Source organism: Dromiciops gliroides, chromosome 1, assembly GCF_019393635.1.
Source record: "Dromiciops gliroides isolate mDroGli1 chromosome 1, mDroGli1.pri, whole genome shotgun sequence".
NCBI lineage: Eukaryota > Metazoa > Chordata > Mammalia > Microbiotheria > Microbiotheriidae > Dromiciops > Dromiciops gliroides.
Window position 1 is genome coordinate 483,087,892 of NC_057861.1, and position 17,282 is coordinate 483,105,173.

The window sequence follows — 17,282 nt, forward strand, 5'->3', positions numbered from 1 at the left end:
TATTTTTAAAATTTCCGCCATTATTCTGGTGCTTTTAGTGAGAATAGTGCAGCAATTAAAAAAAAAAAAGAAAAGAATGGGAAATGCAAATCTAGAATACTCAGTTTGCTTCTCAGTCCTGGAAATCTGGTCAAACCTCTCATCCTCCACTAGTGCCACCGGCACCTTAAAACAGTGTAAAAGAGTAGAGGCTTAGGGGAACCAGTGTCTCATTTTAAAGCTACTCTCGTCTGGGTGGTCCATTTATCCGAATTGCCTCCGCACACCCCACGGTCCACGCCTGGGGAAGAACAATAGCATCTCCGAAGTCGCTGTTCCGATGGTGGGATGCCGAAGACTCCGTACCCTGCTTATTAGGTTGGGGCGGCTTTAGGGGTCGCTGATACCCTCCTCCCAGAGCTCTAAGGTCCCAATCACGTGCCTCCTCCCTCCCCCTTTTTCGTCGCTGCCTTTGTGGCTTGTCTAGCTAAAGCGGCGGTGGACACAAAGGGGAGACAGACAGAGCGAGAGAGGGGTGGAGAGCGTGGAGAGAAGAGAGGAGAGGAACTCATTCCCCCCCTCCCTCCCCGAAACCCCCTCCCCCATCCGTTCCCCCTCCCTTATCCTCGCGCGTACACATATACACACACACTCCCTTGCACGCGCGCACACACATACACACACACACATACACGCGCGCATCCACCGAGGAGCGGAGGCCTGGCGGCTCGTGGCTTGCAGTGCTGAGCCAAGGGTTGGGGGCGCGGCTGCTGCTGCTGCTGCTGCGAGGCTCCCGTGTACGACCGACTCTCGAACACCCGGGGAGGGGATGCTGAAGCGCTGCCCCGGGGAGGAGCGGACAGGACGGGCGCGGCTGCTCGGTGGTGGAGGCGGCGGCCGCTCCTCCCGGGTGTGATTGATGCTCTGGGCCTGCTGCTCCCTGCGCTCAACGCCGTCCTCCTCGGGCAGCTAGTCATGGGGGCCGCGGGGGCCGCCAGCGCCGCGGGGACCACGCTCCGGCTGCCCGCGGCTCCCCCGCTCGCTTTCTGCTACACGTCGGTTTTTCTGCTTTTCGCTTTCTCCGTGCCCGGGAGCAGAGCGTCCAACCAGCTCCCGGGCGGCGGCGGCGGCGGCGGTGGCGGGGCAGGAGCGGGCGCTGGAGCAGCAGCCGGAGGAGGAGGGGGCGCAGCCGGAGGAGGAGGAGGAGGAGACTGCCCTGGCACGGGCAAAGGGAAGAGCATCAACTGCTCAGGTAAGCCACCCAGCCGGAGAACAGAGGCCACCCACCTCCCTCTGGTCCGCCCGCCCTCCGCCAGCCCTCCGCGTCTCAATCCCTCTGCCTGCGCCCTCGCTTCCACTTCGTGGCGCGTGGATTCCTTCCCCTGGGGCGGCAGCTGAGAGCGCTTGAGACCCCCCCCCCCACTTCCCTTGTCCCAACCGGTCCCGTGTGTACAAGTGTGTGTGTGTGTGTGTGTGTGTGTGTGTGTGTGTGTGTGTGTGTGTGAGACGACTGTGAGTGAGACGTGTGTGTGTGTGTGTGTGTGTGTGTGTGTGTGAGCGCGCGTGCTGTGTGTTGGGGCTGGAGAGAGGAGAGAGCAGAGTGCGGAGGGGTAGGGGCCTTGGAAGTAGGGAGTTACCTATCCTCTCTCCCCAGGTCCCCACCCCCAGCTGCTGGAAACAAAGAGATTGCTGGGGTTGTAAGTGAGGATACATGAGGAGGGCTTCCACTCTGTAAATGCTCGCTCCTCCTGACAAAAGGGGTCAGAAAGGAGTAGGAAAGCAGGCCCCAGGACGGAGCAGGGCATCGTGGCCACATTTTTGTTCAGATTTCCATATTCAGAGGGGCCTGGGCAGCTTCAGCAGGTGCATGCCAATGACCTCTGGATCACTAAACCGCACCCTTTCTCCATCACTGCTAATTTAGCCTTCTCTCCATTCTCCACTTTCATCCTGCTCCCCTGGAGAGGGAGGTTGCCAGCGGAATCCTCGTGACTCTCAGCCATTATAACATTTATAAAAATGTAATTCCTTTGCTTCTAGTTGCTATGAAGATAGAAATATTTGTTGTTCGGATTTATTTATTGCTATTTTATTTGCTATAATAAAGATTATTTTATTTTAGGTACCCCATAGCAGCTGGACAATTCATTAAATCTTTTTAGGGAAACGAGGTGTCTCGTTTACACCCCCCTCCCCATTTTTATGTCAGTTTTGAAGGTTGCTTTTTCTTTTTTTTTGTTTGGAGAAATACTTCTTTAATTTGGAGCTAAGTAAGCAATAGCACACCCCATCACAAGTGATTCTAACTGTCCCCATAACTTTTATGTTGTTTTCGACAACGTATCCCTATCTCTATAGAAGTAGGTTATGGCTTAATGCTCTTAACAAGTGGTTATCATATGCCTATTTTCCTTCAAAATAAACACAATAGTAGATTGTTTATTAATAAACTCATTTATTAGAGTGGAGAATGGTGTGAATATTGCATACTTTTCTCACTTGTGAGATGAGAAAGACTGAAATTTATTGATCTGTATAGTACCTTCAACTCTAAAATTCTATTGTTTAATAAATATATCTGGTTATGAGCAAATACATTAGTCAGAATAATGTAACGAACATAAACAGTGTATCTAAAGGTGATCAAACAAAAGTTGCTTTTACAACTGAACAACTCTATGGCTGAGAACAAGGGCTTGGATGAAAAAGAACTTTATAGATCACTTTTTGGCTTCTTTGTCTAAGATCAGGGCTTGCCATCAGTTTCTGTCAAAAAGATCTTAGTTGACCACAGACCAATATGAACATGAGTATGATGTGTGTGACTGCCTTTTTAAAAATATAATCTAAGTTTGTAATAATTCATGAATAGCATCAAATTCATAGAAAGCAATAGTTTTATTATACCATACTGTTGCTCAGGTCACATTTGGAGTATCAAGTTTAACTCCCAGTGCCCCGTTGATCTAATTGACCAACTAGAGTATGGCCAGAGAAGAGCTATCATGATGTATGGGGATTCTGTGAGGAGCAATTGAAGGGCTTGTTTAGCCTGGAAAAAGGAAGTTTAAGAGAGGCTTGATGGTTACCTTCAAATATTTGAAGGACTGTCATGTGGAATAAGAATAAACTTGTTCTGTGTTGTTCCAGAGGGTGGAAACAATGGGCAGAAGCTGCAAGGAGAGCACTTTTCTAAGAATGCATTTCCTGAGAACCCCGCCAACCAACAGTGGATTAGTCTGTTGTGTGAAAAAGTGAAGTGACTCCTTACACTTAAAATAGATGACTTATCAGTATTTCTGCTCCTTTGAGCCACTCTTCATCTTCCTTTCTACTTTCCACATTCTGGCTTCATTTGCTTCTACTTGCTAGCCTTGATCCCGATATTTAACTATTTATTACTCTGGAGTTCCTCTGACCTTTTGCTATTCTTGACCTAAGAAGCTTCAAACACAGCTAACTCCCATTATCCAATTTCTTGCTCTTGTTCTAAGACGGCTGTATATTGATGGAAAAATAATGAAATCAAGCTGAGTTCACACTATAAATTTATGTTATATAACAGCAGATTGATCCAGCTTCCAAGTTCACTGAAATGAATAAAGTCATCTGACATGAGTGTCCATTGCTCCAAACTTCTCGGCATTGTTGCTTACTTTCTCTTTTATCATAGAAGAGATATTGCTGTTCTTCACTAACATGAGTCTATCTTCCTTTGCTCTTGTTACCTCTTGCCGCCTCCATGACCTTTCTCCAGAAACAATTTTCTTTCCTTATACATTCTTCTTCCATTCCTCACAGCTTTAGCATCTCCCTCTTCACTCCCTCCTTCCAATCTGACTACAAATATTCCCCCAATTCCTCAATACTAAATAAACCTCTTAACTCTTTATGCCACATAGTTACCAATCTATCTCTTTTCTTTCATGGCCAAGCTTCTTTAAAAAGTTGTGTATATCCAATGGCTTTACTTCACTATCCATCCTCTTGTCAACACTCTCCCCCCTTTATTCTCCTGAAATATACCTCTTAAAAGTCATGAATTGCTTCCAAATTGGCAAATCTAATAGCTGTTTTAAGTCCTCATCTTTAACATTAGAGATTTTCTCCTTATCTCTCCCCCCTCTAATGAATCTTTCATACCAGTTCCAGACATTCCCCTTATGTACAAATCTGATCATGTCACTTTTCTGTCAAAAAATCATCTTTGGCTCCTTATCAACTAAATAAAATTCAGAATTTTTTGTTTGGCATTCAAGATCTACTTAGGTACTATTTTATCTTTGAAGGCTTGGTTTTTATTATTCTTGTCCTGTACTCTTTGCTGTACCAGTCTTAGGAAACTCAAATAGAAATAGATCTCTGTTGGTTGCATATTGACTGTTCAGTTGTTGTTAAGTCATGTCTGGCTCTTCATGACCCCCATTTGGGATTTTTTGGCTAAGATACTGGAGTGGTTTGTCATTTCCTTCTCCAGCTCATTTTATAGATGAGGAAACAGAGGCAAACATTGTTAAATGACTTGCCCAGAATGACGCAGCTGGTAAGTGTCTAAGGACAGATTTGAACCCAGGACTTCCTATCTCCAGGCCCCTCACTTTATCCATTGCCCTAGGTGTTAGGGATACAAAGAAAAAAGTTAAAACCGTCCCTGCCCTCAAGGAGCTTACCTTCCAATGGGGATCCAACATGTGGATAAGAGATAGATACAGAGTTGGTGGATGATAGCCTTTGAAGGGAAGGCACTTGTAGCTGGTGGGAACCAAAAAGGGTCCATATCGAATGTCAAGAGGTCAATTCTCTCTCTCTCTCTCTCTCTCTCTCTCTCTCTCTCTCTCCTCCTCCTCCTCCTCCCTCCCTCTCTCCATCTACATCACCTCTCTTTTTGGTGAGGCAATTGGGGTTAAATGACTTGACCAGGGTCACAAGCTAGTAAGCGTCAAGTGTCTGAGGTCATATTTGAACTCAGGTTCTCCTGACTCCAGGGCTGGTGCTCTATCCACTGCACCACCTATTTGCCCCAAGGTCAATTCTTTAAGTCCCCCTATTTATTACTCTGCCTTCCAGTTATTCAGTCTTATGGCCTTAAATGTAAGTGATATGCCCATAATACCTCTTTCTAACCCCTTCCTCCAATTGTAATTACTCCTATTCTTCCCAAATCCTGTTCATGTATGACTGGTCCATTCCAGTGTCCTCACTGGAGTACTAGCCTCACCCCTCTTCCATCTTCAGTGCTGTTGTCACAAGGGTGATCAGGGTAACCTCTGGTTTGCTGGACAGGGGCACCTCTCACAGAGTTGGACATGAATCCTGGCCCCTTGCAGAGGGGCAGGTACCTTATTGGGATGACATAGGCACCTCCGATTGGTCCCCAGTGGCTAGGGGGAGAGGGGAGAATTTCAATGAAGATGATTGATGACAGTTTCAAGGGGACAGACTCTTTGAGGAACCTCTCCCATCTATAGCCTTAAATTAAAGCTGTAGAAAAGACTCCACCCTTCACAAAGGGACTTGCCTCCAGCATCTTCTCTCTCTTATACTTCTATCAGAGGAAGAGAGGGGAGGAGGAGGGAGGGAAGGGAAGGGAAATTTCAGCTCCATGGGCAGTTTACCAGCCCAGGAAATCAGGCACCCCCCTGGCCATCCCTACCACCATCTACCAACCTCCAGGTCATTCCCTCTACTTTTCCTTTTTTTCTTTTTCTTTTTTTTTTGGGGGGGGGAAGGGTGAGACAATTGGTTGCCCTCTACTTTTCTTTTCTTTTTTTCTTTTTTTTTTTTTTTAGTGAGGTAATTGGGGTTAAGTGACTTGCCCAGGGTCACACAGCTAGTAAGTGTTAAGTGTCTGAGGCCGGATTTGAACTCAGGTACTCCTGACTCCAGGGCCAGTGCTCTATCCACTGTGCCACCTAGCTGCCCTCCCCCCCTACTTTTTCAATGACGTTAGAACCTGACATAGTTTTCCTCTCAATTTTATACTCTATCATTCAGAATTCATGTTGTCAACCGCTTGATGATTCCTCAACTTCATCCCCTCCAATAATCTTCTCTATCCCCACTTCAGCCACACACTAACATAGACATACCTTAGACCATGACATCTCTTGAAATCACAATACCTCCCCTACATGGAACTGTGAAATCTCACTGTCTGAGCACAATCTGTATCCTTCTTTCACTCACTCATTTACCGTGAATGAACTCTTGACCCACCCAGTCTTGATCCCATAGTTTGTCACTTTAATGTTTTATTAGCTACTGTACTGCCTTGGTCCTTTGGTCCAGGCTTGTTCTCCACTATTTTGTTTCTCTTTTCCTGCTCCAGAGGCCTTGAATACCATGGAAGAAAGTTGCAAAGTCAAACTTATCTCATCTGCTGCAAATTCATGGTATGAGTCTTTAGCTGTATTTTCTCAGTTGCTTGACAAATTCTCCTAATCTATTATTATTATTATTTTGGGCAGGGAAATAAGGGTTAAGTGACTTGCCCAGGGTCACACAGCTAGTAAATGTCAAGTGTCTGAGGTCGGATTTCAACTCAGGTCCTCCTGAATCTAGGACCAGTGCTTTATCCACTGTGCCATCTAGCTGCCTCCTCTCCTAATCTATTCTTATGGATTCTTTATTCCACTTCTACAGGGAAACATGGTGCAATGGAAAGATCACTGAATCTAGATTCTAAGCACTTATGTTTAAATTAGGGGTGTGCTGGAGCCCACTCCCCAACCTTCTTTTGGGAGTATTTTCATTGTGAGCATTTGCACCTCAGAAATCTCAAGTGTTACAAACCAGGGCTTGATTTATTATTTTGTTGATTGTTTAAACTTAAGAATGGGTTAATAATGCAGATTAAATTTAGGGGTGTGTGTGTGTGTGTGTGTGTGTGTGTATACATACCTCTCCAACCCCACCCCCTCCCCCAGCCCAGTTGTTAAATATTTATTAGCCTGGTTGTTAAATATTTACTAGCACACCATTGTATTTCTCTATAAACACTCCTTGAGTTCAGCAGGAGTGCAATCAAAAGCTCTGGGAATGGAGACATAACCAAGCTGAGGCTTGGTTAATGATAATAATAATAATAACTGAAATTCATATAGTGCTTTAAGGTTTGCAAAGTGCTTTGCATCCATTATCTCACTTGTACCTCACAACACCTCTGGTTTAAATCTTGACAAGGTCACTTGTGTGACCTTGGGTAAATCAAATAGTCTCTCACTCTTCTCACCTGGAAAATGATGGGGTTGGACTAGATGACTCTAAATCTACCTCTTGGGATCCCTTAATGACTGTTCCAGGCTTTTTCTTCTCTTTTCTCACCACCAGCCATATTTTTGCTCCCCACACTTAGAGTGAATGATCTAGCCTCCTACTGTCTTACATGAACTCCCTATGTCTGCCTCCATTTCTCAATTTTTTTTAGCATCATCATTCACTCATTCTTCTTCTGCTCTTGATCCGATTCTAGGGAGCAAGCTAGGCTGGCACAGCGGCTGTAGCACTGGGACTGGAGTCAGGAAGATGTGAATTTAAATCTGGCCTCAGAAATTTACTGTGTGATCCTGGGCAAGTCACTTAAGTCTGTTTGCCTCAGTTTCCTTATCTGAGAAATGAACTGGAGAAGGAAGTGCCAAACCAGTCCAGTATCTTTGCCAAGAAAACCCCAAATGGGGTCATGGAGTCAAACATGACTGAAACGACTCAACAACAACAACAACAAAAGGCAATCAATAAATCCTTTTCTTCCCTTCCCTTCCCTCCCCTTCCCTTCCCTTCCCTCCCCTCCCCTCCCCTCCCCTTCCCTTTCTTCCTTTTTTTCCTTCTCTCCCTCCCTGCCAGTACATCTTCTCCGAACCCCACCACTCTATCTCTTCCCAATTAATAACAACTTTTCCCATCATAACTTACAAAAATCTTTGTTTTGTAACTATCTATTACATTTATCATATAATGTTATGCATTATTCTTGCTGGTGTCTTATGCCCCTACTAGGTAAATAGTAATCTAAATGTTATATCTGACACAGAGCACAGCACTCTACTTGGGGTGGGTGCTTAATAACCATTTGCTGTTTTATATTGAAGCCAGAAACCCTAGTGCTTATTTAGCTTGATAGGATACAAGTACAGAGGGCACAACCTAGAGCCAGAATAGTGGGAATGAAGGCTGAACAGTAGGTTGGGGACATGTTGAAAGCCTTGAATGCCATTCTAATTGTATTGTCTTTTATTTTTTTTCCAATTACATGTAAAGATAGTTTTCAGCATTCATATTTTTAAGACTTTGAGTTCCAAATTTTTCTTCCTCTAATACTTTCCTCCCCCCTCCCAAAGCCAGCAAGCAATATGATATAGGTTATACATTACAATCACATTAAACATATTTTCCCATTAATCATGTTGTGAGAAAAGAATCAGAACAAAAGGGGAAAACCACAGAAAGAAGAAACAAACAAAACAACAACAAAAGTGAAAATAGTATGCTTTGATCTGCATTCAGACTCCATAGTTCTTTTTCTGGATGTGGAGAACATTTTCCATCATGAATCTTTTGGAATTGTCTTAACGCCATTCTAGGTAGCTTGAACTCTCCTAGGTAGTTGGGGAAGCACTGGGTGTAATAAATTGTTTTAGAATTTTTCTTATAAGAGTCAAGTTTTCTGTTTGTTTTGACTAGACATATGATTTCCTGGGTGAATGGTAGTTACTCTACCAGTAGACATTGGCACCTTTTTTGAGAGTAAGAGAGTCAGGGGGCAGCTAGGTGGCATAGTGGATAAAGCATAGGCCCTGGATTTAGGAGGACCTGAGTTCAAATCCAGCCTCAGACACTTGACACTTACTAGCAGTGTGACCCTGGGCAAGTCACTTAACCCTCATTGTTCTGCTGAGAGAGAGAGAGAGAGAGAGAGAGAGAGAGAGAGAGAGAGAGAGAGAGAATGAATGAGAATAAGAGAGTTACCTAGAATTCTGAGAAATTAAATAGCCAGTATATATCAGAGGTCAAATTTGAACCCAGGTCTTCCTGACTTCAAGACCAGCTCTCTATCTCAGCCAGAATCCCTCTCCAGTGAGTGTCAAGCTGACCAAGCTTTATTCTCTTCATTCTACCTTCCCCTCCCCCCACCTTTTGAAAAATTTGACATTTTCTCATTTCTACATGTCTGGCTCTCTTCTTAGCCACGATTTCTCTTTCTTTTAAAAAATAATAAGGAACTTAACTTAAAACAATAGTGAAGATAATCAAATATATTTTATAGCAAAACTTTCAAAAATGACATGCAGAAATGTCTAAAGATCAAAGGTAAATTCTTTTAGAGCAGAATGTATCAATTTTCCACTTATTTCTCTAATGCTGAGCATAGTACTTTGAACTTGGTGGGCACTTGTTAAATGTTTATCAATTTAAATTCAATCATAGCACCCTATAAATTACTCTCTTCTTCTGTATTCCTTTCCATTGTCTTTGTCCATTCAACCTATTTTGGTGACACATACACATATACATATACATATATACGCTCATATTTGGAGACATACAATACACACACATACATGTGTATATGTATATATCTGTGTATACACACATATCCATATATCCATGTACACATAACCACACACACACACAGAGGTAGTGTGTAAAGTAGATAGAGCTATATGCAGAGTCAACACCAGCCGAATTCAAGCCCCACCTCTGACATCTGTTAGGCAACTAATTGTTAGCTACCCAGATGAGCTTGGAGTCAGGAAGACCTGAGTCCAAATGCAGCCTCAGACCCTTACTTATGACCCTAGGCAAGTTATCTGCCTTGGTTTCCTCAAATGTAAAAGGAGATTATAATAACACCTACCTCCCAGAGTTGTTGTGAAGACCAAACAAGATACTATTTGTTGAGCACTTGGTGACAGGCCTGGCGCAGAGTAGGCATTCTATAAATGCTAGCTGTAATTAATACTATTATTATAGCTGTCTGGCACTGAGCAAGTGACTTCAATCTCTCAGTTCCTCTAGGGAATTCTCTAAGACTTTAAGTTGCAAAGCAGTTGCTGTAGATCAGCAAGAGTTTCCTCAGTGGGGATTCCCTAGATCAATGAAATCACAGGTTTGGACCAAAAATGAAATATTTCCTTTGATATAGCTGTCGTGTCTATATAGTCTCCATTCAAGTTTTCATCCGAAGTCTTATCATGGTACAAAGAGGATTTGGGGTTTCTGTAGGTCTTACAACCAACCTATAAATATTTCAAGAACAGGTCCTATGAAGGTCCCTGGATTTTGTTAGAGGACCAGCACGGCTAAGTTTCAAAAGGCTCACCACCTCATTGTTGGCCCCCAGGTGATAAATTTTTTGGCCCCAGCGATTCACCATTTATTCATTCATTCAACGTGTTTTTCTTTTAAGCACTTATTATATACAAGGAATTGGGGGGGGGGCAGCTAGGTGGCACAGTTGATAAAGCACTGGCTCTGGATTCAGGAGGACCTGAGTTCGAATTTGGCCTCAGACACTTGATACTAGCTGTGTGACCTTGGGCAAGTCACTTAACCCTCATTGCCCTACCCAAAAAAAGGATATGTACAAGGAATTGTACAAATTACTTGGAATACAAAGGAAAAAAAATAATTTTTGGTCTCAAGGAACTTACATTCTTTTAGAGGAAAACAATAAACTATATGTGAATATAGTATGGTTTTGGAGCTGACACTGGTTTCTTTTAGAAGGCAGTAGCCTTTGAATGGGGGTGTTTTCCCCAAATAAATGAACATTTCCTCTGGTGGAATGGGCAATGAGAACAATTTATTCCAATGGCCAAGAAGGCAGCTGAAGCAGGCGTGGTGGAACGATTAGAGCTTGGTCAGACATGGAGGATTCCAGGGTCATTCACTGCATCCTGGGCCATCTCTAGTTGTCCTGACTTTTGTCCTGCCACTGGACTTCAATGACTCAGGAAGAGAGACTGAGGATGATGACACATGTCAAAACATCACCCTGTGATATCATTGGCCCTCTTTGAAAATGAAGGACAAGCAATAGGGTTATTTTTTTGTTTGTTTGCTTTTTGGGCAGGGCAGTGACTGTTAAGTGACTTCCCCAGGGTCACACAGCTAGTAAGTATCAAGTGTCTGAGGCCAGATTTGAACTCAGGTCCTCTTGAATCCAGGGCCAGTGCTTTATCCACTACGCCACCTAGCTGCCCTCCCAAACAATAGTTTTTTAAAATGTCACTGTCCTAAAAAAATCATTACTAAACTCTACCCTTCCCTCAGATTGTTGGCCTGAGTCTTCCCTTCCTGTCTCAGCCAAACTCCTTGAAAAAGCTGTCTTCCTTTGCTGTCTCTTCTTTTCCTTTCACTTCCTCTTCAGTTCTTTGTAATATGGCTTCTGAATTCATCACTCAATTGGATCTGCAGTCTGTAAAGTTACTGGTAATCTCTGAGTTGCCAAATCTGATGGTCATTTCTCAGTCTTCATCCTTCTCAATCTATCTGCTACAGCTGATACTGTTGACCACTCTCTTCTCCTGGATAGTTTACTTTTTGGGGCTTTTGTGATATTCTTTTTTTTCTTTTTTTGGTGGGGCAATGGGGGTTAAGTGACTTGCCCAGGGTCACACAGCTAGTAAGTGTCAAGTGTCTGAGGCCAGATTTGAACCCAGGTACTCCTGAATCCAGGGCTGGTGCTTTATCCACTGCGCCACCTAGCTGCCCCCTTTTGTGATACTCTTATTTCTTGGTTCTCCTACTTGGCCTACTGTTCCTTCTTAGTCTCCTTTGCTATATCATCAACCATACAACAATTCCTAACTGTGGATGTTTCCCAAGGCTCTGTCCTAGGACTTCTTTTCTTTCTTTCCTACACTGTCAGTGACCTTATCAGTTCCCATGGGTTTAATTATAATCTCTATGCAGACATCTCACTGATCTATATATCTAGTCTCAGCCTATCCCTTGAGTTTTTATGTCACACCACCAACTGCCTACTGGCCATTTCAAATTGGATGTCATGGAGACATGTCAAATTCAACATGTCTAAAATAGAAGCATTATATTCCAAAGCCACCCTTCTTTCAAACTTTCCTGGTTTTGTTGAAGGCATCAATATTCTAATTATCCCGGGTTCTTAACCCTAGTGCCATACTCAACTCCTCATTCTCCCTTACTCCACACATTAAATCAGTTGCCAAATCTTTCCATTTATATCTCTGCAACATCTCTTGCATCTGACCCCTTCTTTTTATTTTCTTTTTTTCCGACCCCTTCTTTTTGACTCATGGCTACCACTTTCTTTCAGGTCCTCATCAACTTTTGCCTAGACCGTTGCTGTGACTTAATAATTGGTATCCCTGATCCAAATCTCTTCACACTCCAATTCATTCTCCATAACTACCAAAGTGACTTATAGACCTGACAATTTCATTCCTCTACTTTGTAAATGTCAATGGTTCCCTTTTGCCTTTGGGATCAAATATGAACTCCTCTGTTGAGCTTTTAAAGTCCTTCACAACCTCCTTCCAACCTATCTTTCCCGCCTCATTATCCATGCCCTCCCTTTCTCATAATCTGTAGTCCTGCCAAACTGGAATTAGTAATGTTTCTTACACATAACACTTCATCTCTGTGCCTTTGCATTGACCATAACACATGCCTGGAATTCACTCCTTCCTCATAGAATCCATTCTTCCTTTAAGACAGAATTTAAACACCATTTCCCCCACAAAGCCTTTTCCTTATCTCCCCAGTGGCTATTGCCCTCCCTTCCTAATACTTTGTATTCATCTTGTATATAATTATGTATGTACATGTTCTCCTCTGATTAAATGCAAGCTCCCTGAGTAGGAATGAGTTTGATTTTTGTATATGTATCCCTTAGAGTACTGGATCTGGAGTCAGGAAGACTCCTCTTCCTGAGTTCAGATCTGGCTTCAGACACTTACTAGATGGGTTACCCTGGGCAAGTCACTTAACCCTGTTTACCTCAGTTTCCTCATCTGTAAAATGAGCTGGAGAAGGAAATGGCAAACCACTTCAGTATCTTTGCCAAGAAAACCCCAAATGGGGTCACAAAGAGTCAGATACGACTGAATAATAACAAAAACATGTATCCGCAGTGTCTGGCACATATTAGGCACTTAACAAGTGCTTTTTGATTGATTAACTAATTTATACATCCCATGTTTAGTTTACATGCAGACTGAATGAGTTGTATGATGCACTGACATCATACATCCATGACATCACTGATATTAATCAATAATCATACCAAGTCTCATTCCCTCTCTACAAGCTGCTTGACTCATTATCTTTTTCATTCTCATCCCAGCTTTTAAGAAAACCAATTCCTAATAAATGACTAAAATGCTAATATCTATTATTAATCAATTAACTTTGTACTTCTACTCCTAATTTATTAAATATTATTTGTTAAATAAACTGTAGAAACCTCTGTTTTTGTATCATTTTAGATTTGGAGTCAGGAAGGCAGGATTTGATTCCTGCCTCAGATACTTAGTAGCTGTATGATTCTGGGCAAATCACTTAACCTCTCTGACTCAGTTTCCTCATCTGTAAAATGTCAGCTGTATATAATTTGGATAGATATTACCTATCTTTTTCTGTAGCAGTCCCCCTAATCATCTAGGCTTAACTACACATCAAGTTTGCTGGCTATACAATTTATTAGCAATGGAACAAACAATATTATTTTAAAGATTAGCAACTGTGAGAATGATCACAGCCAGAATCAGCTCTAATCATTATTGTTACTGCACACTTCTCTTTGATTCTGAACTTTAATTCCATTGTTTAGCACTCTTAGGATAGCAACCAAAGTCTCTCAAGAATTCATTTGATATTTTTTCTTTACAAGATGAGAGTAAAACTAATATCTCAAGAAATGTGTCCTCAGATTCTTCCTGACAGGTAACTCAATCTTTTAGGGAAAATATTCCTTACTCAGTCTCTCTTCAGCCATCAGAGTCAACTTTCTATAATGACAATTCACTTGACACTACCCAAGATTCCATTTCCTCTTAAAGATACAAACTGTATCCATAGACTATGGGAAAGGCTATTGAAACTTGTATTACATTTCTCTCCAAAGGAAAACATTTTGCAGTCCCTTGAAAAATAATCTGGGGTGAATCAAATTGGAATTAATGTGACATACTCAATGCTAAGCACCATGTGATAATCCAAGTGTCTAAAACATATGCAGAATATAATACATATGTGTAAATATTACAACAGCACAGGAAAGGAGAAAATGATGAGCTAATAATAATAATAATAGCAATTAGCATTTTAACAATACATGCATATTAAAATACAAAGCCATATTAGATATAATTTATTAGGAAATATATTTTGTTACATCAAGAAGCATTTTTCCTGCAACATTGTCCTGGTCAGAGGCAGAATGGTTCTAGTTCTTTTGTGAACTACTAGACTTTCTGCAGATATACCTGAATTTAGTATAGGTTGAATATCATTATCTTGCATATTTATTTCACATTATTCCATATGTGTATTTCTATGATTTATATCTACTGTAGTTGTCTTTTAAATTTATATTTTGATATTCTATTACTTCAACATGGTATAGTTTATTCAGATATCCCCAATTGTTGAATAGTGAGTTGTTTTTATAAATCACAAATAATGTTATATTTTCAACAGGTAGTTCTTCTCTGCTGTTGCTAACATTCTTAGGGTATATATCCTACAGTGATATTATCATCTTAACATGATTTTAAAAAATAACACCCACCCGTTTCTCCATAACCCTGTCAGCATTGTTTTTTATTTATGTTTGCCAATTTGGTGGGTGTAATACCACAAAATTTTTTGATTTGCTTTGCTTTGATTGTTAGGGAGATTGAATTTTTTTCAAGTAATCCCTCTTATTTCTAATACCTTCCCTCTGTTGATTATCTCCAATTTATCCAGCATATAACTTGTTTGCACATAATTATTTGCATAGTGGCTCTGCCATTAGATTGTGAACTTCTCAAAAGCAGGGACTATCTTTTGTCTTTTATCCCTAATACTTAGCACAGTGCCTGGCATATGTGTAATTTAAGATTCTAAATGTGGATTCTAATCTTTTCCCCCAGTTTTGGGGGAAATTGATTAAAATCACTGATAAAACAAATTTAGGTTTTTAAGGGTTTTTTGAAAAATAGAGAAAGATTAAGAACAGAATTCCAACAGCCTGGCATTCCTATCTTTCCTCAAATTTCCTGTGAAGTCCTCTGCTGCCACCAACACCATCAACTCAGGCACCCAAAAGAGACAGAGCTCTCCGCGCAGGCCCTCTTTCCTCCTTCCTGTCTCCTCCCAGAAAATAGGAGGCTCCTCAAGTTGATTGGCTGGTAGCCTTGATAGACAGCACCCATGAGCAAATGTCACTTCCTGATGTCAAGGAAAAGCCACATGGCCTTGCCCTCTGAGGCATTTTCCTCATGGTGGAGCTTTCCTATAGTAAGTCTCCAGTAGGTGGCATCATTCCAATCATTACACATACATTAGGCATTTAATGTGTTTATTAACTGACTAATTGATTGTAATTTTAATGATCTCTTTTGAAAATTGTTCATATTCTTTAATCTATTAGGGAATGGGTATCCTTGATTTCTCAAAGGTTAATGATAGTGGTACCTAGAGCACATCTACAAAGCTCTTGTCCCTTGAATCCTGAGATATAATTCAGCTGGTCTTGGAGATTTGAATTAATTGAGCTTCTTTTAATATCTCTCTGCTTTTTCTTTTTTTCTCTCAATCTCTTCTATCTTTTCAATCCTGCTCCTTTTTGTTTTTGTTTTTAACAGGGCAATGGGGGTTAAGTGACTTGCCCAGGGTCACACAGCTAGTAAGTTAGTGTCAAGTGTTTGAGGCCGGACTTGAACTCAGGTACTCCTGAATCCAGGGCTGGTGCTTTATCCACTGTGCCACCTAGCTGCCCCATCCTGCTCCTTTTTGACCTATCTGGAGTATTTGACAGTGTTAATTCTCTCCTATTGCATATTCTTCCCCTTCTGGCTTTTTGTGATACGGCCCTTTCCTACTTCTCTCCATACCTGTTTGATGATTACTTTTTTTTTTTTTTTGTGGGGCGATGGGGGTTAAGTGACTTGCCCAGGGTCACATAGCTAGTAAGTGTCAAGTGTCTGAGGCCGTATTTGAACTCAGGTACTCCTGAATTCAGGGCCAGTGCATTATCCACTGCGCCACCTAGCTGTCCCTGATCATTACTTTTTAGTTTCCTTTAATGATTCATCATGCTTATACATCCTTGATGTATAAAAAGTTTGAGAGACCATTTCTGGGTAATTAATGCTAGCAGTAATTAATAAAATGGGTCAGTGACCCCTCATGGAACCCACTCAACACATATGCCCTTGGAAGAGTGGGTGTTCTGAGGGTGGCAATCAACTCTGATTGGTTAATAAGTAATGAGGGAATGAATATTATAATAAGAAGTGGACTATGTCACTAAAGGACAAAGAGATTATCTCAAACCAAACCACCCCCAGCCTCAGGCAATCTAGCCAGCCTTAGTAGAACACAATGGGCCTGAATTCACCTTAGAATAAATTCTTTGTAAGGTTCTCTAGTTGGGTGAGGGAACAACTTTCACCCAGGCTGAAAGGCACATACTCTAGGGATTTGGACAATGTTCTCCATCACTCCTATCCTTCAGATGCTGGCTGGCCTAGTAAAGAATAAAGATCTAGGAAGGGAAAAAACCTGGATCTCTCCAGTAAGTGGTTATTTAGTAATCATTTCTTTGAACCATGGGACTCTCCCAAGACCCTGTCCTGTGTTTTCTTATTTTTTCTCTTTGATGTGGTGACCTTATCAGCTCCCGGGGTTCAATTGTCATCTTTATGCAGATGACTCCCAGATCAATATATCCAGCTAAGCCTCAGTACTGCTTCAGGAACTGATAAACATCTTGTACTTAGCATGCCCCCCAAAATGGAACTCATGAAAATTTCCCCCAAACTGATCTGTTTTCTGGACTTCCATATTACTGTTGAGGGCACCATCATCTTTCCAGTTACCCAGTTTTACACCCTTGGAGTTATCATTGACTCCTTACTCTTCCTCTCTCCACAGTCAGTCAGTTTTATAATTTCATCATTTGTACCTCCCTAACATCTCCCAGATAATCTCTTTTTCTCCATTGATACTATTACCACCCTGCTTCAGGACCTCATCACTTATTTTCTGAACTAATAGCAACTAGCCTTCTATTTGGTCTACCCAACTCAGGCTTCTTTGTAGTGGTCTGTCCTCCA

The 17,282-nt window shown here is 41.7% G+C and overlaps 1 protein-coding gene across 1 annotated transcript in view; it reads left to right on the forward strand.

Moving 5' to 3' along the window:
• The first annotated feature begins 651 nt into the window (after window positions 1-651).
• The window catches only part of TMEFF1 (transmembrane protein with EGF like and two follistatin like domains 1), a 145,185-nt gene continuing 128,554 nt past the window's right edge, over window positions 652-17,282 (forward strand). The window contains exon 1 of the mRNA XM_043975419.1: window positions 652-1,231. Within this exon, the coding sequence (XP_043831354.1) occupies window positions 955-1,231 (277 nt within the window). The 5' untranslated portion in view covers window positions 652-954. The remainder of the gene's footprint in view (window positions 1,232-17,282) is intronic.